The sequence below is a fragment of the Spea bombifrons genome, chromosome 6 (assembly GCF_027358695.1).
Source record: "Spea bombifrons isolate aSpeBom1 chromosome 6, aSpeBom1.2.pri, whole genome shotgun sequence".
Lineage (NCBI taxonomy): Eukaryota > Metazoa > Chordata > Amphibia > Anura > Pelobatidae > Spea > Spea bombifrons.
In genome coordinates this window covers 32,315,664-32,342,499 of record NC_071092.1, presented here as the reverse complement: position 1 = coordinate 32,342,499, position 26,836 = coordinate 32,315,664, and the positions used below count along the sequence as shown (strand labels likewise).

General features: G+C 39.2%; 2 protein-coding genes across 6 annotated transcripts in view; both read right to left on the bottom strand.

Moving 5' to 3' along the window:
- Positions 1-2,449: 2,449 nt before the first annotated feature.
- Positions 2,450-5,496, bottom strand: FASLG (Fas ligand). The gene is made up of 4 exons (XM_053470306.1): positions 5,242-5,496; positions 3,557-3,602; positions 3,270-3,323; positions 2,450-2,841 (listed from the first exon to the last, which is right to left on the bottom strand). The coding sequence occupies exons 1-4, from the start codon at positions 5,494-5,496 to the stop codon at positions 2,450-2,452; spliced, it is 747 nt and encodes a 248-aa protein (XP_053326281.1).
- Positions 5,497-19,051: 13,555 nt separating this feature from the next.
- Positions 19,052-26,836, bottom strand: part of SUCO (SUN domain containing ossification factor) — a 36,428-nt gene continuing 28,643 nt past the window's right edge. For 3 of the 5 annotated variants that reach the window (XM_053468837.1, XM_053468840.1, XM_053468841.1), the window contains 9 exons: positions 26,637-26,717; positions 25,804-25,894; positions 24,339-25,463; positions 23,956-24,043; positions 23,563-23,667; positions 23,133-23,287; positions 22,787-22,893; positions 21,840-21,895; positions 19,052-20,752 (listed from right to left, as the gene is read on the bottom strand). In XM_053468837.1, the coding sequence (XP_053324812.1) occupies positions 20,309-20,752; positions 21,840-21,895; positions 22,787-22,893; positions 23,133-23,287; positions 23,563-23,667; positions 23,956-24,043; positions 24,339-25,463; positions 25,804-25,894; positions 26,637-26,717 (2,252 nt within the window). In that variant the 3' untranslated portion in view covers positions 19,052-20,308. The remainder of the gene's footprint in view (positions 20,753-21,839; positions 21,896-22,786; positions 22,894-23,132; positions 23,288-23,562; positions 23,668-23,955; positions 24,044-24,338; positions 25,464-25,803; positions 25,895-26,636; positions 26,718-26,836) is intronic. The other 2 variants (XM_053468838.1, XM_053468842.1) reach the window with 1 other exon arrangement.

Sequence of the window (26,836 nt, the reverse complement as noted above, 5' to 3'; positions counted from 1 at the left end):
ATGGAGGATTCTGCAGCGCATGCATTAAAGTGCATATGATGGCTGGAGTTTGCCTTTAATTAATTTATATAGTGACATTATACTCTGCAGCTCTGTACGATGACCAGTAATTGACTTAAATAAAGTATTAATATATATCTAGAAACATTTGTAAGAAGTAAAAGTCTGATATTTCTAGACATCCAGTGTCAAACATATTAGTACATATATTACTTTTCTTATTGTGTAAAGTGGGTTGTGCTATAACGGCATTTAAAATCAGGTATTGGAAACATAATACGACATATAATCAAGACAGCTTATTAAAAAAATATTTTATTATTTACATTAACAAATAAATTAAACAAGTTTTAAAGAACAAGTAAAATACCACAAAACTAACCAAAATCGTGAAAGTAACTTGAATCCATAGAGACAAAAATCCATTCATCATCCAAAGTCCAATTAGAATGGTAATTTTATGAAACCTTAATAGCATACGTGGGAACTCTCTGTCTTAGAGGGCTCCTTGCATGAATAACGTATATGTTTGGTTTGGTTTGGACAGTCCCACTTTTTGGGGAGAATTATTAGAGGAATGAGAGGTTACAACTGATAAGAAGTATGATAAAAAAAAATGTTTTGTTCTCAGTACCAACAAGAGTCTGAATTTTATTTCAAGTTAACATATACTCATACCTAGGAACTTCCCTGGGCTCTCCCCCTCCAGCTTTGTATAGAATGCAAGACATACCTCCCAACATTTCAGGCGTCTATATTGGGACACCTGTGTTGGGGTGTGTGAAATGAGCCAGGGATCGGAGAGGCAGGCTCTGGAAGTTACCCCAATGGCCACCTCTTTACACAAGCATCTCAAGAAAACCAACTTGCCAATTCCATAGAGGTTTGTGCTGCTATAGCGCAGACCTTCATTGATATTTCCCCTCACTGTGCCAATCAGGGTATTCTACAGTATCTTCCCAACTAGCTCATGCTACTCCCACCAGATTAAACACTTTGGGGGCTTCTCTACTGGCAGAGTTTGCAGGTAAGCTGTGGGTTCTAGCTCACTTTACTATTCACTGTAGAATGCCAACACGGGGCAGTTTTTACTGCAAGAATGGTTAAGCTGTCACTGCTTAACAAAGAGTTCCCAAGTATATATAATATATGTGCACATAGACAGACAGATAGACATACTTATACATTTAGTGTAACAAGGTACATCATGTCAATAAACAATTTTTTGATGTAATACAAACCATGACTTTCTTTAGTCATAATTAAACTCAGCAATAACTCATTTACATTCCTGTGGACTTTTTAAATTAGCTGACCCTGAGATTCTGCAAACCTTAACCCTTTAATAGCCAATCGTGAAGATTCTATGTAGTGACTCGCCAAATGAGTTAACCAAATGGCTCCAATACTAGTCCTCATGAAAAGCTTGACTTGTCTTTATTTCAAGGTACACTTAATTTAGTCACCTGCATTCCATCAGGCATATCAGTCATAACATATTGGAAGCAAAAGCACCAATTGGGAGTCTTAAGTAAACAGGGAAAATGTATAGAGCGGATTAAGGTGAACCCCTTCATGCATTTACAAGGGGGGGTGACAATAATTCAAAGGGGACATTCAGCTATCACATACATTAAAGTGCATATGATGGCTAGAGTTTGATCATAAAAAAAAAATAAAAAAAAAAATAGACTTCTAAACTAACCATTACATGTGTCAGAATTTCAAATGGCAGGTTCCAAATATATTTAAATTCCAATCGTATGGGGAGGGCTAATTTCCTGGCAGTTTAAAAACCATTCGGTTGTAATAGACTATGTGTTTTAATGTGCTCTGTTCATATCATTTAGTCATTGCCCTGTTTTCCTTCTATGAAAAAAGGGTTAGTATTCCTGCTATTGGCCGTAGGGCTTCCAGTACCCTATTCAAGGCAATTGCTGCTGTGCTATTAACATAGCACGTAATGTGCGCACGCCCTCCACCAGCTAATTGCTATAATGCAGCCACCAAGATCTCCTATATGGGGTGACCAGCCATTTGAAGACCCATCTCTGCTGGGCCGGCCAACTGAAAGTTGAATACCCTTTCAGAAGTAACAAATCATAGTTTATCTGATCGGTGTATATTATTAAGTAGAAGTTCTTTCTGATTATCCAGATGTTATACAATATTTAGCAACACTAACAAATTCTGTTTTAAAGATGGTGATGCACTTTGCCCTTTTTACATAACTCTTTCCATTGAAGCACATAAAGTTCTCTGTATATCTCCCTTTTGAGGACACATTACATACAGGGAATTTATGGGAACTTGAATTTTTAATATTTTCCCCAACTAAAATGGTTTAGATGGATCATGGTCTTCATCATACAAAATAATCCAGGCCTTTACATTAATTCAGTATTCAGTTCTGTTGTATAATTAGCCTAAATATGTTCTTTATAAATATTCATAATTTATAAATTCCAAAAAATGTCTTTGATTCATCAAAATTGACTAATCTAACATCAGAGACGTTAACATACAGGATGTCATAGATAGTAAGGTTGAATACAGCTCCAAGGTAACTATGTCTACCCCAGATGCCACTGTCGGCACAGCGGTGATATTCTACATTTTCCATAAGATTCAGTTCACTTGGATACCTGAAGGACTTCTTGTAGACCACATGGGCCAACTTCTTGTTCTGGCAGGAAGTCCCCCGGAAATAAACAGAGGAATACAAGTAGTGCAGGCCTGTTTGATTCACTATTAGTCCCCTGTTCTTGTACTGAATACCAGCTGTAAATGCACGTCCAAATGTGTCCTCCCACGCCAATGGCAAACTTTTGCCTTCTTTTCCTTGGAAGAGAAGATAAATTAAGTTTAATACCTGGAAGAGAAATAGTTATCAGATGTCCATCGAATAGAGCAGGGTGTGGGTTGTATGAAGCTTATCATTTACTAAAGATTTTTCAAAGTCTAAACAAAAGAGCACGTATGCACAGTTTTTTGGTCTTATCCTATACAAAAAAAACCATACCTGGGAACTTCATGGCTCAGGCCATCAAGAGCCCTCCCTCTTAGTGAGGGGTGAGGGTATTCACGTATATAGGCAGGGCTTGTCATCTACAAGAGCAGGGCTAGCCACAGATAGCTTACATTTCTATGGGGGTAGAAGGGACATGAGACAAGGAGTGGGCCTAAATGATGCTCCCACGACCTAGAGACAGAACACAGTGACCAGGAGAAGCAGTGCTTTCAACAGTAGAGTACAGTTGGTGACCTACCTGTTACATGTGCAGCCAATCTGCCTTCTTTCTTCTCTAACTGTTTGCCCAGGTCTAAGAACACAACATTAGTTAATTGTTAATATATAAAACTGTCACAATGAGTTTGTCCCTACCAAGATTCAACATAAGAAGCAAATGAAAGAGCCCACAAACCTGCTTCTGAAATGCCCAAAAGTAATTTCTCCATACTTCTCAACTGCTTTTTTTTAGTATATTTATATTTACTTGTTGATTGTGCTGAGATAACGGCAATATACACTGTTGAAGTCATAAAGATAACTTACCCACTAGCTTTTCCATGCTTGGAGTGTTTTCTGTATCACCAGAAATCTGCAAAAAAAAAAAATTTGGTTAAATAATATACTTACTTTAAAATGTCTTGCATTTTTCCCCTTTGAGGGCTCAAGGGGAATACTCGATAATGTACAACACAATAGTGCTAATACTGTGTATAAACAATTACAGAGCATTATAAAGCTTAGCAGCATCACTAGCTACACAAGTGAGACATGATGGACCAAGGAATATTACACAGAATCGATAGACATGTTCAGTTGAGTTGATTGAAAAAAAATAGGTATTTACTTTTCTGTTTCTGTTTTCTGGATCTTGATGTGAACTTTTGTACTCATTTTAGCACAGTGCTCAGACTCAAGGAGGTTATAGAGTTGTATTTTGTTAGCCGTTGAAATAAAAGGCAAAATTGGTAAAAATTATATCTTTATTGGCTAACTAAATTATAATAGATTGCAAGCTTTGGAGACTATCTAGGTTTCTTCTTCAGGCATACCTTTGTTTAAGAAAGAACATGCATTTTCTACTGAACCCAAGCTATTTCTGTACTACAGGTAAAGCTACAAATTCATCACCCTCTCTACTTAAATGGTCAGGTTCAACACAAAAACTCAGGAACCCAAAGAGTGACCCAACCACCGAGATATTTGTGATTAGATCTTAATAAACTCAGTTATATTTTCTGTCTAGGCATCAGCGGGACCGCCCACTGACCTCGGCAGGACCGCCCACTGACCTCGGCAGGACCACCCACTGACCTCAGCTGGACTTCCCACTGACATCAGCAGGACTTCCTGCCCTCATCTCACAAAGGGGGGCTCCAGGTAGCCACAGCCATAAAGTTCCCAGGTATGGTGGTACGGCTAATTCAGGTGGAAATAGCACAAGTGTGCAGGACTCTCCATGGTCCATAGCTAAACTCTGGAAACTGTTCCCCATATGTTTTTTAAACGTGCATTTTAAAAAGACAGTCTTAGGACCCTTCAGAATAAGCAGTTTAGTGGGTGAGATGTCACATCAACTCACCATTGACTGAATAAACGCCCCAAAAAAACATAGAATTTGATAGCAGATAAGAGCCATTCGTATCGCATACATCTAGACACCATCTTTGTTGTTTCTTAATTTCTTATATGGCCAAGCAAGCAGGTTAGAAATGTCAATCCCAGGGAACTCTCTGGATTTTGCCCAGAGGCTCCTACAATCAGAGGTGATTACTGGGCCAATGGGTCAGTGTGTTTAATCTACAGACAAGGTAGTGACATTTGAGCCACCTCCTCTAATTCCAGTCCTTCCCAGCCTATTTCAGTTCTTTTGGGGTAGTCCAGCCTCTGCACATGGCTTGAAGAAACTTTAAGTTTATTATTCTATCTTACACGTATCTACTCAATTAGATGGTAACAAAGATATACAACGCCCTAAACCTAGGGTGGCAGATCCAGGTGGCGGTAGCTCTGTGAACATATGTTGGAATTGGCCAAGAACTATACCGGGTTACTCAGTTACTATTATAAGAAACAACTACTTATGTACTTTCAATTAACAATATGACAGTGTAGAAACACATAAGAAGTACTGTCGTTTAACCATTTATATATTTCTAAGAAGAATTATTTATCACCAAATCAATATTGATCATCAGTAAATCAAGAAGAATGCACAAAATATGTTGTACCTCCTTGATCTGGTCCAGTTCCCTCTGCAGCTCTACAATTTTGTAGGTTCCCAATCCAACACCAGTGAGGGCAAGCAAAACCAGAAGGAAAATAATCAGCAGACAAGTACAGGTGCCATCTTTACTTCTCTTTTTCCTTAAGTCCGGGAAAGGTGGTTGTGGTAGGAACACGTTGGGGTGGTTTGGTAATGTGGGATTTGCATGTTGAGTAGTCCAAAACATTTGAGGGTGCAAGTAGCTCTGGTTCTGATGCATAGTTGATGTAGATATCCACTGCATAAAGGGAAATATTCAGTTTCTTTTTAGTCCACCTTGTACGACGTGCTGGGCTGCAGAAGGAAGAAGGTATTGTCCTTTATGAATGTGCACATACATTTATAGGTTTTTGTCGCACGCATCTCCTCCTTCTTACACCTCTTCAGAAATCCACCTTCCCCCTCCCTTCTTCCTCTAAAAACCATACTCGTTTGGTAATCTCTTAAACTGATATGTGCTTTCAGTTTGCATTTCTTATGATAGATATCAGGGTATCAAAAGTAAATATTCTTTTTACGATTCTTGGAAGGGAATAAAAATGTAAGCACACATATACACAAAATGGGACATACAAAAGCTCCAGATATAAGGAAGATACCACTGGCCATCAAACTGGTCTTTTTTTAAGGCTAAAGCTAATATCAGAAAGGAGCCCTGCTGTGAGATGGGATGGTTATTTTTTACCACCAGCACCTTAGGGGAAGTTGAAATCTGGCTCTGCTTGGTGATCACAGCTGGGACCATAGTGAGTGTAACCCAATGTGTCTGAGTGTGTGATGTGGCACAGGACACTATGATAAAAGAGACACTGCATGGTCACTGTGACTGTGGGCTACCCTAGAGTGCATATGCAGCAAGAGATCTGTGACAGTGATGGCGGTGTCTAAATACGCATGTATTTGTCTGTATTACACACGCTATACATGTGTGTATTATTCGCTACCTTATTGATTATTAAATCACTGCTTTTGAAACAGCACTTAAAAAAATCTTAAAAACAAATTTCATTTTATACATAGTCCCTCCATGGGTTAACATCCAGTCTTCTAGATTGTAAGCTCTTTTGAGCAGGGCCCTCCTAACCATTGGTTTCTAAAAGTCCAAACTGTTGTGTAAAAGACTACTTGTTATAATAGTAAATAAATAAATTATATTAGTACGATGGCTGCTTTTATTCAGGGGCAAGATCCTTTTTCATGCATTAGAAGTCACAGGTCAATTCAACTATAGTTCAAATACCACCAAATACCACCTTGAATTCAGGTCTCTCGGTTTATATTAGGTAATTTGTATATTACTCTGAGTGTGGAGAACGTGAGTAAAGTCTTCCCACTCTTTATTGTTTACTCCCACAATGCGACCACTTTCCATAAAGCTGGAGTCTTGGCACTTAAATTTACCCATATGGGCAAGAGGAAATGAAAGGACTTGGTCATCAGCGACGTCAGGTATGCATGCGTCACGGTTGTGATTTTGTAGACAATCGCAGGTTTTTGTGATTTAGTTCTGTTTAGAATGGCAACTAATACTTACATTTGTCTTGGCAAACGAAAAACCAACACACCACATCCCATCTTGGAAACTCATAAGCGAGAGTACAAGATTGCTTAACATTTCCCTTTGAAAGGAAATTATTTTGAAACCATCAATATCCACCAAAAAAGAGGAAGATGGTCAAATTGAAGTAGAATGGAAAATACGTTTTTATTCACGTGATGTGACGTTGACATTTTTTTTTTTTTGAGGTTTTTCAAGAATCTACCATAAACTCTTACGAGAAATCACTTGAGCTGTCTAGCGATTTACCTTTAGTTACACTTTTGTGTGTGACCTTATTTGATTGTGATACCAAATCTCTCAAATGGAAGAAATGCACACACATCTACAAGTCACTAGACAACTATGGGCTTTGTGACTCTCCACAATGACAAATTTGAGCCACTACATCACTTAAACATTCAGTTATGACAGTCCTTTCTTACAGTTAATTCATCGCACAACCTTGTACAAGTCTTATAATTGGCGTTTTTCTATACTCCCTAAACGATAGTGATTACAGACAGATTACTTAACAAATTCTAGAGCGTGTCAAATGCATCAACTAAAATTGCAGTAAAATGAAAATGGCTTGCTGCACGTATGATCAGACCAAATGAGTGACAGAACCTTGGTATGATTCAAGACCATGAAATCGCACCATGATAAACACATTAACTCACTCTTACACCTGACCTTAACAATTTAATAACTAAAGACCTCATACCTAATACTCTGCTATCTAAACCGTCTTTACAAATATTCTCTAACCTTGTAAGATTTTCCCATATTCACATTTTTTGGTCATGAACACTTGTGCCGTGACATTAAAGCCTCTTAAAAGTTACTATGTTGTTGAGAACAACAAATAAACTAAGATATACTAAGATTTATTTGCTTATTATACTAAAAAGTCCATATTATGTCTATGTGGGACATAATCTTTAACAAGGAAGAGTAATGAAGTAAAGAAACAAACAATTAAATATCATTGGCGCAAGACCAAGTGGAATTGAAACAATAAGCAATTTAGCAGTGCGGTCACGATGTTTTAACACCTCCTTAAAATCTTTCACGTGGTAGATAGGAACACTAGTTATCTCTGAGCAACACAGAATTCAACTGGCTTGCAAAGTTTAAATATATAGCTTGGTATAGCCGTGTAGGTCTATGAGTGTAGATGCAAAAAAATATTTATATATATATATGTACTGCAATATAAAATCGTATCTTTTCGATTGGATGTTTATTTTTAAGGACAAGCTTTCAAGAGTGTAAACTTCCCTTTATCAAGTCAAACGCGATCATAACAATTAAACATCTTAGTAAGACATGGGCAGTAGTACATAGGTGAAGGAGAATGATAAAGACTGGTAAGGTACAGGCCACAGAAGTTAAAGGTGCTGATTCATTACTACTATTATATATCCACTATTTCAAGAGCTAGGCCACAGCAGCTTAGAAAAATTCAAGATTGTCATGTGACGAAGGAGCCCTTTCTCAGAATTACCCAGTTCTTTCTCTGAAAACACACCAGGTAAAAGTAACATAGAGCAGAATCGTTTTGAACAATTTTTTTCAACTCCCTCTACGTGTATTTTAATGTTTTCATCACAAGTTGTAGCTGGGGTAGCCTGACCAGGGAAGATTCCAGGTATGCCATGTGAAAGAAATTCAACTGTGTCACGCCTGCCCCTTGGCCCCTGACTTGGCCAGCTAGGTGGAGTATTAGCGGCAGGTACCCCAGGGCAGCGGTTCAGATGAGAGCTGTTCCTATCTCGCCTCGCTGGTACATGGTGGGGGAAACTTCTTCTCCTGTGGCGCCGCAGGAATGTAGTTCCAGGTGGTGCACATAGGCAAAGGCTTAAAAGGGCAATGCTTGCCCTATATTGTTAAAGGGGAATACACACAGTTTTAATGCTGGCTGTGCACTTCCTTCACCTTATACCTATACACAAACTCACTTACCAATGCAAGGGCTGTCTTTAGTCTCAGAGTGTTATTGCCCAATCCTGATGTACCATCGTCATTGGATCCTGAAGTGTGTACCAGACCTTTGCCTTGACCTTCATTTCTGCTTTATCCCTTTGTGCTGACGTCTCAAATCTTGCTCCAGTATCCCGTCCTCTGCCTGCCTTGACTAAGATTCTGCTTTGCCTTTTTGAGCTATGTTCCTGCTGTTCCTATGTTGTAATTTGCCCTTCAGGTGATACCAGCTCTGAATTGCGGATCCATACCCTGACATATTTATCAAGTCTGACAAATTGTCTGTATTAGAATAAAACCATATGTTCTTCATGCTAGTACTAAAACCACCTACCAAAGTTTGGCTCGGGTTTAGTCACAATTACAACTAAGGACTCACTGAGGGGTGAAGATCCAAGGGGCTACCCCTACCACCCCTGGAGCAACAACTATCGTAAGCACTGGCAGCACTCTCGACAGCACAGGGGGTCAGCAAGCAGTGGCATTGTCAGATGATAGTAGCATATCTATTTTTGCCCCAGAGTGAAGAAGAGGAGGGAAGGTCTACTCTTACTGCAGGAGTGGACCTTACTCCACCTTCTGCCCAGATGGAAAAGGATATAGTCATCTTTGTCAATGATAACAATGTCCTGTATTTAGATTATGAGTCAAGTGACACATCTTCCAGTTTTTCTGTTCAATGTGTTCCTCCTTCCACTGTGCAGAAGCAGCGGCCTACCTATGCCACGGGTTCCCCTTAATGTACTGACAGCACTACCACCAATACCACCATAACAAATACAATTATGGAGAGAAAAAAAAACAAAATAAAGTAGTAGTAAAGTATGGGAGCATTTTGGGAAATGAGTGCAGTGCAAGTTGTGTCATTAGGTAGTGAGCAGAGGTAGGGGAAAGGACATTGCACCAATTCTGGGATGAATCAACACCTACGTACACACCACAGTGCAGCATTGCTTCAGGGGGGAAACTGAAAGCATCGGCGACAACAGCAAACCCACAACAGCTGCCACTGCTAGCAGCAGCTGCCAGAGCAAAGGGTGTGGTGTGGCCTCAGACTACCTCAAGGAGTGTGACTGATTACCAGAGACAGGTAGGGCATAGACATCCACTGCAACAGCCTACCCTAGATTACTTTGGGGCGTTTGCATTCAAGGGGCATGTCAAAGCAGCAGTCAAATAAGGCGATACGACTGCTTGGTCAGATTATCACTGTTGTAGTTTCCTCCCTTTAGCACTCTTGTGTGTCATTGTTGAAGGTCAAGCGGTCCAAGGCAGCTGGACAAACTGTCCACTTCAACTTCAACTTGCCTACCTTGAACAACGTGACTTGCTGGAACAAAATTAGGTTTTTCCAGGCAAAAGATTACAAGGTGAGGTTGGGAAGCTGATCAGTAGACTGAAAAGTTGCATGCATGCCATCAGGGACACCAGGGAGTACATGTTGGCCACCCTCTGTGACCAAAAGGTTAAGGGCAAGTTGGCAAGAAAAAATATTTTCAAAGTTGGAGAGACATGCTTGTCCATAGGGGGCATGGGATGCAGCACAAAAGGGGCATGCCACAAGTTTTATTCCCAATCCCTTGTACCCATGCAGAGCTGCTGCACTAAAACCACCAGATCGTCAACCAATTGGGCAGTAGCCCTCGATACTGTGGTAGGTACTAATACCACCCAAGCTTCCCAAAGTGTGCCTCTGAAATGGTGGAGGCTGATCTTGAGAAACTGCCACTACATCCTGGTAACGACCCTGTTGTCTGGCCAGGCCTCTCTTAAGTGGTCCAGCAGTTGCTTTGATGCTTACTCACCAATGTTCAAAGTGGGATGGTTATTTATGTGACAGACAACACACACAATCCCCAGAGCACACAACTCTCCCCACACTTGAAGTCTTAGTGCCATTGCTCCGTCTCCTCCTTACTCTGAGTGATGATTTTTCATCATTTTTTTTCAGTCCTGCTCCATGGGGCTTCATGTGCCCAACATCTGTCACTGCCTGTCTGCCAGGCCCAGTCCCCTCCTACTACTACTACTACTACTACTACTACTACTACTACTACTACCTCTTTTATCGTCTTTACTCTGCGGAACTTTTTGCAAGAGAAAAACAAATTCTGTAATATAGCTGGTGAAGCCACCTGCCTGAAATGTTGGGATGTCTGTGCTGCTCCTCTTTGATGTCCTTACTCTGGGGGATCCAGCATTATATGCAGGACCACTTTCACCATACTAACCCCCGGGGGGGGGTTAAAACAAACATTTTATGAAAGGTGAGTCCAGAAGGTGTCAGGGACCTCCTGTTTTGGGAATGCCTCCCCCCAATGTAATTCCAAATAAAAATGTATTCACCCGAGCCAAATGAACACACCACAAAAGAAAATTTTGTACAAAGAGATTTTCTTGCAATGCAGATGTCTATTAGCAACTGGTGGTAAGGATACACCTTCAAGAAAGGTTAGTATTTTATTCAGTTACTGAAGAGAGCTTTATAAAGCAGTTTCTGTGTCAGACACATTTGACGTCTAAAACGATTACATCTAGAGAGATAACCACATTGAATAGCAATATATGGAAAGTAAAAATATTCATGGGGCTAGAACCCCACAAAATGTGCCGCACACTAGCGGCATTGTAACGGTTTATTGTCCACCTGTTACCTATACTTCACCTGTTACAATTAACAAAAAATGTCACCGCTCTACAAATTTCTCAATATCAAAAATAGAGAAATAAGGTAATTTCAGGGGACACCCATGAAAAGATTACTAATCCTTTTTTTTTCTGAATAGATAATCGGCTATTTTCTAAAAACAGAAAAATGCCATAATATAGATCAGTAAACAGTGTTTTAAGATGTACTCTTTTAAGTCTTTGATCTCCGCTCTAAATGGTTTCTTTAGTGGTTTGTAGCATTTCATAGTCAAAGTTTCCAATACAAAGCAACACTTTTGACCACATTAAAGGAACACTTTAATAGAACAAAGAGAACGGCAGAGCCGAACCAACTCAGCGTTTTGGTCAAGCTGATAGAAATATTGCATTAGCCAAGGTGACCAGCCCTGCGCAAACTGTGAAAAATGACCAGGACTTAAGTACTTAAGACTTAAGTTGGCCCGAATACAGGCCTTTTTCCTCCCAATTTAGGTCTTTAAAGCGGGGGTGCAGCTGATATTCGGGTTTTTGCGTAGGGATGCGCAGTTCGTATCGCCCGGGACATGCAGTGTTTTTGTTCCGTTTTCATTTATCCCTGTTGCGGGTAAGCAGCGCTGCAGAGGACCTGGATCCTTTTCTCCGGCAGCCGTGGACAACCTCCGCTGCCGGCACTTCAGCTACAGAGACGCTGCCGGCCCCACTAGACACCAGGGGGGCAGAGTGGCACTTCTAGGGGGCATAAAGCATATCTATCATTTCTTTAAAATAGCACCAAACTTTAAGGGTGCGGCCTATATACGAGCCAATACGGTAAGTTCAGCCCCAAACCCTGCACCTTCCTGTCCATCTTTAACAGTGTTTTTATTAATAAATGTTTCTTTTAAATGTAGCTATTATATGAAGTCTAATACAAGGCAGGACCAGCCCGTCTGCCACCAACAACCATGACACGTTCAAAGTCACTAAAATCCCCTTTCCTTCCCATTCGGTTGCAAAGTTACTGTAAACGAACAGCACTTTGAATGGGAACGGCCTCTGTCATAACTGAACGAATGCATTAAAACTACCTGTCGCTTGCCACTTTTGTTTGCCAATCGCTTTTATTGCTTTAAAGATTGGTGTCTGGTAAAATAATGTAAGCTGGTCCATGTTCAATTTGCTGTCGTGACATTCTCTCTAGCTCTATACCAACGCTTGCAAGGGCTACCTGAACCACCCAGCTACAATCAGCAACATTACAGAGGAGAGATAATAGGAAAGATTCTGAGAATTCTATGAGAATCGTTGATTTCAGTGGGAAGACCTTCTTGCCACCGATTGGCTGCTTCAAGAAAACGGGTCTATGAAGAGCATGGTGCACTGCAGCTCCAGTGTTGCAGCTTCTACAAAAAGTACCCTTTTTCCCTTCAGCTAAAATAACGTATATAAAAGTACTTACAAACTACTTTAATCTGCATTGTTCATTGGTGGGGTTATACGGGACACTGTAGTGTCCATTTAACTACAAAAATAATGTAAACATTTGGATAATTTTATTTAAACTTTATAAGGTGCCCTTATGATACTCAAATTTATAGAAGCATGGGAAAAAAATACATTTGCAGCCATGTTTAGAGTTGCATCGGCATTGATGGCTGCGGTGTAAATTATTACTCATTAGCAGAGTCAATCCCACATGAATAAACTACTCACAAGCGTGTGGGATGCATTTTGTGTGATGACACTACCTACTAGGTGGGTGAAGTTTAAGATTTAAATTAGATAATTTATGAGCTTTACATCGGGGAGAAATTTGGCTTTTTTTTTTATTTTTTATTTTTTAAACACACTTTAAAAGGGGCACGCCAGTCATTATATGCATTTTAATTCATTTAGTAGCTGAAGGTAAGTTATTTTATTGCTTTTATTTTTTTATTCTTGAAAGGAAACATTTACACATAACAAGGTGGTGCTTAATTGTTCATATAAACACCTCCTTTTCACTTTTCCGCAGCGATGAGCATTGGTACCGGGAACTGATGGAGCCCCTGTTACTGAATCACTGGAATAAGTATCTGCAATTTATAGTTTTAAATATTGCTCTATATTGTATAGAATGATTGAAAGACCAAGTAAAAAGGGCCCTGCATGAGAGCATTTTTCTGTTGCTCAAACACTGTGGTGCCTCTTCTATTTAGCCCTGAAATCATTCTAGAGGTTCGGATTAGTTTAGAAAAATACCAGAAAACACCTCTGCTCGTACGAAAAGTGTAGAGGTGTTTCACGGTTTTCCTCAAGCAAAGCAAATCTACTAAGTGCTGAGGTTTCAGAACTAAAGACGTGATTTGACCTTTCTTAATTCTTTGTTAATTCTTAACACGAACGTCTTATTCCTTGCCACTCAATGGAGAGACTACCTCTTAAATGATATGACCTATAAAGCAACTTACACCATACTCTGCCCATCGGTATTTCATCAAAGACCACTCAGGAGCCAACAGAAAAATAAGCATTATTGGTTGGGAAACAGTGCTATGTCTTGAGCGGCAAAGAAACGAGGTCCCCTGTTCTATTGCTCTTGAAGTGGCACTTTTGTGGGAGATGTACAAGAGAAATATTTGGGATTTAAACACTGCAGAAAGGACAGACTAATCAAAAGCCACAGGATTCACTGTCTGAGTCTGATCTAAAATGCCCGTAGAAAATATGAATGCTGAATCTGGTCCTGCGCTACAGATCTGTTCTGGTCATACAAAGACTCCTCTGCCCAAGAAGCAGCTCTTTCCGAACGGGCCTTGAGGATGCTAGGAAAGTCAAACTTTGCTGAAAGGTGTGGCTTGAGTCAACGTCTTGGACATTTACATCCCACTGTGGTGCAACAGAACTAAATTGCTTGTCACACCACATTGTTAGACATATTTCCCCCAACAGCTGCCTTTACTGCTTCTCACAGGTAGCACCACTAAAGCTTATGTATTCTCTACATGTCACTAGCCTGCTAAACGGCTTGCGCTTAAACGTCACTAAAGAGGGTTTCTGTCGGAAGCCAAGGGGGGGGTTCTGTAAACAGGTCAATTTTATTTCAGACGTAGCATGGGATAGGAAGAAGCAATTGAAAGTGTTATTTTATGTGAACAGAATAACGTTGATGAAGTCACTTAAAGCCTTATGGTCCTGCTGATACTAATGAGCCCATTACACTACTTTGTTCTAACTGTAGAACAGAGTAAATTTGGTCTTTTAGGAAGCGTTCTCTCTAGTCAGCTTGAGAAAACCGCCCATATCACACTACCTGCCCAACAGACGTGCAAGAAAGAAAAATCGCTAGACTGTAACTTATTAAGAAAGGCAACCTGATAACTACTTTAGAGCTTTTAGAACCACAGAGGAAGCGGATGTGGTCAAAAGACCCAGAGACCAGCAAATCAGTACTTCACTTAAAGACTCTAGGTCAAACCTGAAGAGTTCTCAAGGTATGCTAATTATGCAAATATACACATACATTTTATACTCTTATTACCGAAAAAAGTGTGTCTGTCACTTTTCCTAAGTGCTACAATGTACAGTTCCATACACTAAATAAACCTAGGTAATTGTGTTTATAGATTAGAAGTCTTACATGATTTTTCCCCCTGCAGTACAGTTAAGCAGTTGTTCGGTTCAGGCAGCATTTGTAAGGCTGGGCAACGAGAAGAGAGAAATTCGGGAAAGGAAACTGATAAAATAAGGACTATTCACTTAACAATGGCAAAGCCAATGTTATCGCTATTCTGGTACCCTACAAAACAGAAATACACACCAAGAACACTCATTAAAGACAAAATGTTCAGATTTATTTGGAAATTCACAGTTTCTAAATTGCACTAAGGCTCTGGAGTTACATTTGTTTTAACCACATTTTTAAGCAATAAAAAATAGAAAAGAAACTTTTTTTTGCACATTTTCTTCTAGTCTGGTCTAAGATTTAAGGTCAGGGTGCTGAACGGGTTGTGCATTTCCTGCAGACCTTTGTAAGAAAGCGCCTGGTCTAAAAAGGAACCATGTGAGGTGTTAGTGAACAAAGCAGAAAGCAGCAAAACCATAACAAAATAGGGTAGGGTACAAAAAATAATAAACATCACCGATTAGAAGCATGATATTCATTAACAAAAACTAGCGTCAGGTGTCATATCAAGGGGCACCAATATAAAGTGCGAAAATACTCAAAATCCGTCAAACACATATGCTCCAAGACCACCACTCAGCTTCCAAGGAAATTATTCATACCATTGGCAATTTTAGAAACAGAATATAAAGGTTATGACAATCTGCTACCGCGAAATACAGAAATGTAGGTTAACTATTTGAACTACTTTGACTATGATGTTACGCTGACATGCGAGTGAACAGTTTAGCTGCCAAAGGGGACAATGCTTCTGGTTCATCTAGGACAAAGAGGTTAGCAATGAGCTTCCCAGGATAAGTTAGCAATGAAGTATTTGTAACATCAAGTCTACCTACCAATAGTCTTAAGGTAGATTTTGTGTTTCTCACAGTTGTTGACTCATAACGCATACCATATCGAGAAAAAGATGGAGAAGTGAGCTAAACTTAGCGCAATCAACGTGAGAACTTTACTACTTTCTTCGTTGATTGCTCTTTAAGTATATTTCTCTTCAAGAAACGGCCTTATCAATTGTTTTGACGCAAGAGCATGACGGGCCACAGCTGCATTGAATAGGTGTTAACATTGGGAGAATGAACTGGTGATTCCAGATCTGGTGCCTGTAGAGATGTCCAAATACCTGGCACCAGCTTTGATAAGTCAGGCATGTTATATGAGAAATACAAACAATTACAATTTGGACATGACACCCCCCTTTAAGGAATAAAAAGGTAGACAGGTACCGATACATGCATTGCATTGGTCAAAAATCTTAACTTATTGACGTTGAACCATTGTTTAAACAAACGCAAACTGAAAATGCTCTTGAGAGAAATCTGTGTGCAGTTACATTTTATTTAATCTTAAAGTTCAGTAAGGCTGTTCATAAAATATAAACAGGACACATTCTGAAGTAACCTGGAATCTACTGCTCCACAAACCAAGGAGGAGAACAAGATGTGTTCTAGGTGCTGCTATCCAATTGGTCTGCATGCATCTGCTAATCACACTAGGGGGCGTTTCAAGTGGTCGGTATCCAAAAATGATGTAAAGTAGATCTACTAGTGAATACACAATTTACAACAACTCTGGGAATACAGAAAACTGTTTTTGTACAATAAATCAGCCCCTCCGCATTCTTATTTGGCTGCAATGACTACACTGCTTTGCATTAAATTATTTTTGAGTGATTGTGCCAGAGTATTATATGAAAATCAGGTTATAACACTCACACATTTTAAATCCTGCCCCAGTGTGTAAAGATTTCCAAGTGTATTCCTTACCTCCTGGCAGCAGACTGCGATACTACACACAAAATCAAACCTATCTGGAGGCTTAATTATATTTGTCGTAACAGTACTAATGATCTGTGTATGATGTCACGCATGGTATTGTGTTTTAAGCTTTATGGTCATTCCTCTTCAGATCCTATATACCATATACTTTATTCTGTACTCTTCTTTGACTAAAATTATTTACAATCCCAATCTAAAGTCACCTGTCATTACAACATGACAAATAAAGTTGACTGTTTAAGTTTATAAATCTGATAGAACCATGATAAAGAAAAGATGAAGTTACCAAAAACTGCATATAAAGATTTCGAAAAGGATGACCATATCTTGAAAACTGGCGTTAAGAGTTGAGAGGTGGAATAAAAACTGAGAAGCGGCTTATTGTTATGCAAGGCATTTCCTTCACACCATCATAAGTAGGTCATGGGGGCTTTTGTGCATCACTTGTGTGCTAAAAGGACAGGTTACAGAACTAGTTTCAGGCCACTACACGGGTGCATTCAAACACAGAACAATAGAAAGTGCTGGCTTATAAATAAAGGAAATAAACACAGAGGGGAAAAATGAAACATCTGGATTATTGAGAGAGAGAGAGAGAGAGAGAGAGAGAGAGAGAGAGAGAGAGAGAGAGAGAGAGAGAGAGAGAGAGAGAGAGAGAGAGAGAGAGAGAGAGAGAGAGAGAGAGAGAGAGAGAGAGAGAGAGAGAGAGAGAGAGAGAGAGAGAGAGAGAGAGAGAGAGAGAATGAATATGATTGCCGGGTGGGAAACTGATGGGGCAGAGTGTGGGTGGGTGCAGGGCATTTTATTAAATTTTTTTTATCCGATTAATCGAAAAAATAATCGGCCGATTAATCGATTATTAAAATAATCGTTAGTTGCAGCCCTAGGCGGAATCATTAATCATGATATCGCAAAACAAAATAGTTTAATTCGGAGATTTTGTTTCTCCACTAGGTAGGTGATGTAGACGGCAGTAGTTATAATGAAATTTATACCTGGGCTTCACTATAAAGTGAAATAGAAGAGATTACATGCACTCTAACCAAGCTCGGGAAAGGTGCTGCACCACTTACAAAAGTGTTGATTTCAGCAGGGTAATTAAAAAGCAGCTTTTAAAGCAAAATTCCTAGTAGTGTTAGGTATCCATGTTTTTCTCAGAATTGTTTAAAATCATGTAAAAATTTGGTTCATTCATTTTTTTTGCCAAGAACACAGGATCAAGCACAACGTTCTAGATAGCATCTTTACATGGCAGACTTGCTAAAGTTTATTCGCTTACACAGGGTGCATTTAATGTGTTTAGAGTTCAGATGATCCATTTAATCAGGAACCTGAAGGGACAGTACTCTGTTCAAACAGCGGTAAGGCGAGGGATCTGCTAGGAAAGCCATTAGCAGCTTATGAGAAGTAGGGTATGGAAGTGAGCCGTTTCCTTCAAGAATTCCTATATATACATATATATATATATATATATACACACACACACACATATATATATATACACACACATTATATATGAGACTGTCCCTTTAACAATGCGCAGAATAGGGGTATAAATATTATAGAGTTCTGCAGAGTATTTGGAAAGGCCAGTGAAAGGGGGATAAATATTTCCAAGACAGGCTTTAACCACCAAATAGAATCTTTACGAAAAAGGGGAAGTTGTGTTAAATATCATGTCCATGGGACACATCTGAATCATTTGGCTGCGTACATCCGACAAAGCGACACAACTGAATTTTGTATTGGGCTGTCTTCCGACTATGAACACACCTAAACCTAACAAATCATCCAATGCATACGAAAGCATGTTTTATTCATATTCTCGGTGTATAATGCCTCGTTCTCATGACGACACTGGGTCTATAGAAATTGTGGTTTTATCGCTTGTCACTCACGTATGAATACTGCTTATATATGAATGACTTGGATTTAAACATGAGTTTAAACTGCTCAATCTTCCATTTGCATCAGAAGCTGAAAATGTTTAGAGACATGATGGTTGATCCTACATAATGTATCATCACATAACTGATTTTTTTTTTTAACTCCTCGGTTAATTTACAAAATTTGTCGAGAACGGAGTAAGGCGAATACAACTGACATTTCAGACTCGTAAGCACTGATCCGAATAAAATAGACTGGAGCATAGTTAGTTTTTCCTGGGAGATTTTAAAATAGTTGATCAGTCAATATTTGTGTTTTCTATGTCATCAATGCACTGAAGATATGTAATATTATAACATGGGCACAGCTAAACATTCTCATTGCAATAAAACAAATCACGTTCACTCTGTTATATAAGTTACCATTTGGCTGCTTAAAATCAGTTACATATAAATATATCATTTTTGATTACTAAAAAATGGGCTCTCTTTATTAACCTGTAGTGAATGAGTATGAAGAAAATGGCAGAGATCATCAATACTTGAATCTTCCTTACATGTGATATTTATCTCATGCTTTCTGAAACTAAAGCATCACACATCCTCTGGAGCGCGGCTGAAATCTTACAGATATGGCACGCTATTTCCTATGTAACACTGGTTATAGAGAAATAGATGTAGCCTTGTATTATGTTTCAAACTCTTGAAATGCTGAACACTTTAGAAGAGGTTGCCAGACACAGACACCATCAAAATACAGAGTCAGTGGATCTGGGCAAAGAAAGGAGCTTCCAAAAATAAGCAGCCCCCCTTCTATTTCCTTCACTTGTCCTCCGTTGTATGTAGTTTGCCTGTGGAGTATGGCAAAAGTGGATTTTGTGTACACATAACTAGTCGTGTTCAAAATGTCAGCACATTTTAGAGCTCAGATTTCATTAAGTCATTGGGATAATAAATACCTATTCTAACATAACTACACACTGTCATCCTCTACGCTGCTTTCACACAGTTACTTTTAGCATTCTGTCGGGATATGGCCTTACCCATCATAGCATAGACCACGTGAAATCAAAAAAAGAGAAATGGTAGGGGGCAACACACACAAAAAAAACCCACAACCTCACATTCTTACTTGGTGCTTTCCTCTCCAGTGGCATTATAAATAGACAGAAGGCACATAAATATGAAAAAGGTGCAAATATAAGAACAAAGTCGGGGTAGGGGAAGGGATGCTGAGCTTAAATTCCACCCAACAAACTGGGCATCAAAGAGTTATTTCCCCCAGTAATTAAACTGTGAAAAAACAAAACTATCCTATATAACAATTCTCAAAAAAACAACAAAAGATGGTCTGTTTACTTCCACTAAAGGTCCAAAAACCGGAGATAATCTTCAATCCAAATAATCCTTTGTGTCATCAGGCAGGGAATATAATCCCAGGTTGGTTGTACCATCTGCTGTCATAAATCTCACAAGATGGATTTTTCTTCTTTGCAGTACCAGAAATCGTATAAAAAGAAAGGGATACCCTGTGGCTGAAATCCAATCATGTATTTTTAGAGATGACCAGAAACAGTCGTAACCCCAAATGTCCCCACGGCAAGGTCTTTATTGGTTTTGATTATATCGTGCAGACTGGGCATGGACCCAGACTTATTTTGTATTAATGTTTTGATAAACTTTCCTTGGTCCTGGAGTTTGGAGCGCCTACGTTTGATGGCCCTCTTCTCGGTTTTGCTCTTCTGGGGCTGTCCGTTACACAGGGCTGTGCAGGCTGTGATGCCACAGAAATAGGATTCCTCCGACTGGGAAGAGGTTTCCGAACTGCCCTCTGATGGCGGACCCTTGTAGGAGGAGTGATACACTTCCCCCATGTTAGAGAAGTCCCTTTGATTTGTGAAAGCCTTCTTTGTTTTTATATCCCCGTTTGGGACAGATTTCAATGGATCGACTGGCTTCAAAGTCTCAATCTTTTCACTTTTATACTTGCATCGTTTTTTCTGAAACAAGAAGTACATGTAAGCGAGTAAAAAAACTACATCAAGTGTGCACAATCCTAGTTCTTAAGGGCCACAATTCTTGGATATCCCAACATTGAGGATAGGAATCAAATCCTATCAGGCAAAGATACAATGATTTCATGTCTGTGGCCCTTGAGGAATAGGCTTGCAGCCCTGGTCTACTCCTTGCAGTCTGCACAAGATCACTGATAAAAGTCTGCATTTTGAAAACATGCCCGTTATAAAAAGTTATTTGTTCCTAATTAAGGTTCACAGTCTCATCTGCATATTCCTAAAATAAACTTCAAAGAAAGATTTGAAAGGAAGCATTAAAGTAGATGTGTTTGCATGCAACAGGTACACCAATTATAATCAAACACTCCACAGAAACTGGAGCGCCACCAAAGCTTTCTGAAGCGGGACTTTTGATCTTATATGCAATGTACCTGACATTGCAGATAGGATTTTTAGCGTTGCAAATAACTGGTAAGAAGTGTGTTTAAATAATCTCTAGCATATTAAAGCCAACCGTCTTTTGCCTAAAATTCACTGCCATCTATTGGTTAAAAAGCGGATTACAGGCAGAATGTAAAGGTTTGCAGTTATACTTTAAGCTAAATCTACAGACCGCAGAAGGAAGAAGCAAAGCGACAGATGAAAGAATCAGCAAGATCACCATGTCCTCTAAATGTTTTTGCCAGAAAAAGGTTTGGATTGATGAAAACCGACAGGTTTGTGGCCAATATACCAGCTGCCCTTTGGTTCTATATCATATTGTAATGTAACTGCTCTGACACAATGTGCCCAGATACCAAAAGCTGATCGTATGGCATCAGTAGATGGCTACTAATGTTGTAATGCACCTTGCTAATTGCCTTTAAAAGCACCAGCCAACAGATAGCCCCCTAGCTGCTGTGGACTACAACTCACGTTTCTCATTCAGTTATTCTATAAACCGTAGTTCAGTTACAGATGGCGATATCGGTTGGCTAAGGCGGACATGTATTTTGCTTCTGCTCTACAAATTATATATAGACATCTCATTTATTTCACATTCTTTTTTCTCTGTTATAAAGAGAGAACTCACCTTCTTCACTGGAGAAAATTTCAATGGTTCAACAATGTACAAGTCATCTGGATCCACTAGATAGATAGAGATGTGTTAAAGTTGTTGAAGAATAAACCTTATTACACAAGACTTGGTTTGGGCAAACAAACCAGAGGCTACTTTTATTCACAGCGCCACATGTAATAGACTGTCCTGATACAAAGCAGGATGACGCGCAGGTCATTAATTAGCGTATTAGCAATTAGTCTGACAAACCAAGATTCTGACTGAGGCGCGTGATCCAGAATGGTTTGGGTAGTTCATATGCTAAACTGACAGATGATTTTTGGAATAAAAAGATCAACTGTAGTTTCTAAAAAAAAGCATAATGAAAGAGAAGCATCCAATATCCGTCTGGTCTTTCTACACTTATTCTGCCATAGCTGAGCACAAAGCAGTCGCAAGACTGCGCCCACATAGACTGCTTTATTTGGAGTTCTTCTAAATTGGAGTTGGAACAAACCATGTAATATGAAGCATGGCAACAAGGAATAAAAAAAAAATCATCTATTTGGATAAAACTCGGCATTCCTAATATTCTCCTTTAAATTGGTTTTCTGTGTAATTCTCTCTTCCTTGTCAAGCTCCCTGACTAACGCTGGCACAGACGACCGCCTCCTTTTCAGGGCTAAGTATTAAAGTATAAGCAGAAATTATAAAAACACTGAATTCTCAATCCATCGGGAATCTTAATTACCAGCTACACCCAAACCTTTCATATCAACTGCTTTACAAAAACAAATCAAAAGGCATAGAAAATGAACGGTCAACGGACTGCCATACTATGCCATCTAAGTGGTGATTTTTCAGAAGAGAGGAATTTTGTCAAATGCAAAGCCTTCTCCAGCACATGATTCCACCATATCGTGCTGAAAATGAATACTGATGAAGTTGACTAATCTGCTGGTCAGAGTTATTGTCAATACCTGTTCTATACACACCTTCTTTACTGGACAATTGAAACGACTGGGAGCGAATCAGGGGAAATGTAGTTCTCCGTTTAAGATTCATATCGTCATAGGAAGAGAAGCAGCTACAAAAAAAACAAAATATATATCAATGTTGCCTGAATCCTCACTATGTTTCTTTGCAGGTATTATACATTCACATATTTTGAAGAAAAAGAAAAAAAATCATTTTTGTTAATTATTTAGCTTCTACATAAAGATGTAATTTATGGAGCCAATACAATCGTGATTATAGTAGATGAGCTTTTGACCCATGTTTGGGTAACACTATGAAGTCAAGAAGGTTTTTGCAAAAGCTTCTTACCGTTTGGGGCTGGGGAAGTTATTGCTTTTAGGTATTTTGGAGAGGTAATTTTCATTGGATTGTGCAGTGTTTCTGCAGCGTTGAAGGCAAACCAGTAGTCCTAAGATAACGCACAAGACCAGAGAAACTACTAAGTAGCTCTGCCGATCAGACACCTGCGGGGAAAGCAAAATCTCGGTAAGCATACTAGTTAAAAGTATAAGCGCTTCGGTTAAAGCAAGGAAAATGTAAGAAACAATTTCATCTGTGATAACAAAACCTTGGTGAAGAGACATTAAAATCTGACATCAAAGAAACTAGATCATGAGCAGAATTAGTTATAAATTGGCTGATTTGACCTAAAACAATAAGTGTTCATTATAAACATTTAAATCAAACACTTCAATTATATGCAACTCTTGGGGTTATTTTAGACCAAAATGGCACCTACCTCACGTCTTAGTTCAATGACTGTTTCTGATAGATTGGAAACCAATTGCGTCATATTAATGATCTGTGCTTGCAGCAATTGAATTGACTCCGTTTGTCGCTGGTCCTGAGGAAAGGGGCAAGCAGATTAGTTATCTTCAACAGCATCCTCCATGTAGTTGTCAACAAAATAAACACTCTGTATACATGCTGCGGGATAACAGCAAGATATGTGCTAGTTCAAGAGACGGGATATTAAAAAAATAAATAAAATGATGAGAAGGGTTAAAAGCGTTAAATGCTAGGATTGAACTACGCCCTGTCCTCCTGTAACAGGTTATTAACCCCTGAACAAAACATTAAAACTAAGACATAATGCAGAAATTAAGAACGGAGGGGGAAAAAAAGGGATTACCTGCTCTTCAGCGATTCTTGAAGTATTCTGAAGTTTTAATATGGTTTTGTTAAAGGCTCTCTGCATTTCTTCCATTTGTTTACGATATCTAGCAAAAAAAAAAGAAACCACATTACCACTTTTTAAAAACAAAAAATTGACAGTATTTATCTCAACACAACGCTGCAAATACCTTTCCCACTAGCATATAAATGGAAACCAAAAACGTCATACATTATATATATAAATAAAACAAGTATCAAAATTAAATAGTTATACACATGATATATAAACAAAAACACTAAATAAGTACATGAGAATGAACACAAATTCACAAAGCTAAGAGCTTACCTAAAATATAAAGTGATAGGTTAATATATACAGTGTATAGATACAAAACGTACCTTTGGCTAAGTTCTTCCAAATAGCGGCTACTAAGAGACATGTTCACTTCCAGAGCTTTAATGCGGTTATTGAGTCTCATGAAAACAGATTCCTTTTGATTGGAGCCATGTACTTGATTTCCATTGGTATAGCCCAGATCGGTGGAATTTTGGAGTTCCGCATAGAAGTCTGTAGTAGTTCTTTGCAGGTTGCCAGGGATCGTCACATCATCGGATGTCTGCTCTTCCTCCTTTTTCTCTAGGGGAGTTGGGGTTTCAATAGTCTTATTCATTACAGGCTTTTGTGCTTCTTCAAATTCATTCTCTGTTGGTAACGTGCTGGTTTCGGGGGGCGGAAGGGTCTCGGTAGCTTTAATATCAACGTAGTCAGTTTCTTTGATGTTGCCCTCCGGGACGCTCGGCACACTACTGGTCTCCAAGATGACAGTTGTTTTTTCACCATAAACCAGAGTCTCACTTGGTTGAAGCTCCTTTGTTGGTAACAGTGTCACCTCTGATGATGGAGTGTGCAACGCTGAGGCAATGTCCATTTTGGTGGCCTCTAGTACAGACGTTGTGGATGCAGAGTTTACATCTGATGTTAAGTCTGAAACAAAAGCCTGAGACGACACTGCCTGTGTGTGGCTAGGTTCTAAACCAATAGACTCAATATTATTACTAGATTGTAAATCGTCTCCAGGATTAACCAGAATAAAGTCTGTTGTTGCTTTTTCTGTCGTTTTCACTTCCGATGCTTCTGGCACAACAGTTATGACTGAATCAGCGGTAGTAGTTGGGCTTGCAAGAGGCTGCTGAGCGGCCTGAGATTCCTCCTCCTCTCTTTTGTATTCTGCCGTTTTACTACGCAGTCTGTGAATCGCCACAATGGCGGAACACCATCTATATATATGTTCAGTGAAACTGGAGATGCAGCAAACTGTTATAAGTTCACTGCAATACAACTGGGTTTCGTGTTCAAACCAGACAACTTTTTCTTCTTCCTGATCCCCCTTCGGCAGAAGAATGACTGTTGACTGAATCGGTGGTTCCTCATCCTCATCTTGAACCAACTGAACTATGGGGTTTTCTTTTGGAGCCTCCATCTCAGCAACAGGTATTGTAGGAGCAGAGATGCTGGTATCCAACCTAGAAAACCCACTTCGATTAATACAGACACACGTCAGACACATTCATTTGCTCTTCAAGACTCCAACCATATGCTCCCCATATGTCACAACAGACTTTGGAATTAGCCCAAAATAAATGTGCCATACGTTTAAAAGAACAGATGGCACAACTATAAACACACTGATATAGGAGAGGTAAAACCGCTCTCAACATTTCCATTTTATAGTAGAACATCCTACTTTGTTTCATTGCTTAATCTCCATATGAATTGGCTTGCAGGGTTATGAGAAAATGTGCTTGTCAGAAAGTATGACAGATCTACAACTCCGCTATATTTCATATTGATAAGAGAACTTACATTGGTGTAGGAGTTATAGTTAGCGTCTGTTCAGATGATGCTGCTGTATCTTGGGTTTCGGATACATTTTCAGATTTGCTCCCATTCAGTACTAGGTTTACGGGTGAAACAAAAACAAATTCAAGTTTATTTTAAATTTACAGCGAACTGAAGAAAGCTCTCGCAGGATTCCCAACGGACATACAAAAAGCTACGGACTAAAGCATTAAGCAATAATACAATCACTGGGGATAGAATTGGAGGGAGAAACAGCTTTTCAGCAAGTAACGCTAACAAGACATGCGTTCTGCAGGGAAGCCAGGTCTGAACCAGCCCTGCAGTAGACATGTTTCAAGAGTGTTTCCATACAAGCGTGAGATATGTCCTCCATGAACACAAACGCTTTGATGTTCCAAAATTCACTGAACTGCTTATGCCACGGGCATTAAAAACAACCCCAAAACGGAGACATTTATGAAGTTTCATTAGTCTCGTATATATCATTTATGTCATTCAGTGGAATACATTGTAAACAAGCATTATTGAAGGTCTATGGCCCAAGCAGAAGCCGAACCAGAGTGAAGGGCAAGCCATAATAAATAACACGTCTCGCACAAGCTTCTTTTCTAATCTTTCACTTGGTGAAGACCTTCACTTCTTATTCAGTTAATAAATTCTGAACAGGTGGAGGCATCAATGACACGCTTTACCTTCAGGAGACATAATATCTCTAAATCAACTCAAAATTGTGTTCTAGTGCCATGATTTCCATGGGCGAAGTGCTTTAAACAAAGACCCATATATTTTATTTGTTAATAAATAATATATATAAAAAAATATCATTGAAGCGCTACCTTTCCCTTCAGTGATTTCTTCCTCAGTATTCGCACCCAGCATGTTAGCAGCAAGATTATTCACCATGCTAATAATGGCATCTGAAGAGAATGCAGGGAACACAAGCAAACATTACTTCATCTGCGGTCATATCCATGAACTTACAATGGCGGCGGCCGGGTAGGGAGTTTCGTGTATATTTTTTTTCTAATATAACCGT

Coding starts and splice junctions, on each gene's coding strand:
- FASLG (XM_053470306.1), bottom strand. CDS start 5,496: ATGCATCAGAACCAGAGCTACTTGCACCCTCAAATGTTTTGGACTACT. Junction 3,603..5,241: donor AACTGGACCAGATCAAGGAG/GTACAACATATT, acceptor TTTTTTTTGCAG/ATTTCTGGTGATACAGAAAA. Junction 2,842..3,269: donor ATTGGCTGCACATGTAACAG/GTAGGTCACCAA, acceptor TTCTCTTCCAAG/GAAAAGAAGGCAAAAGTTTG.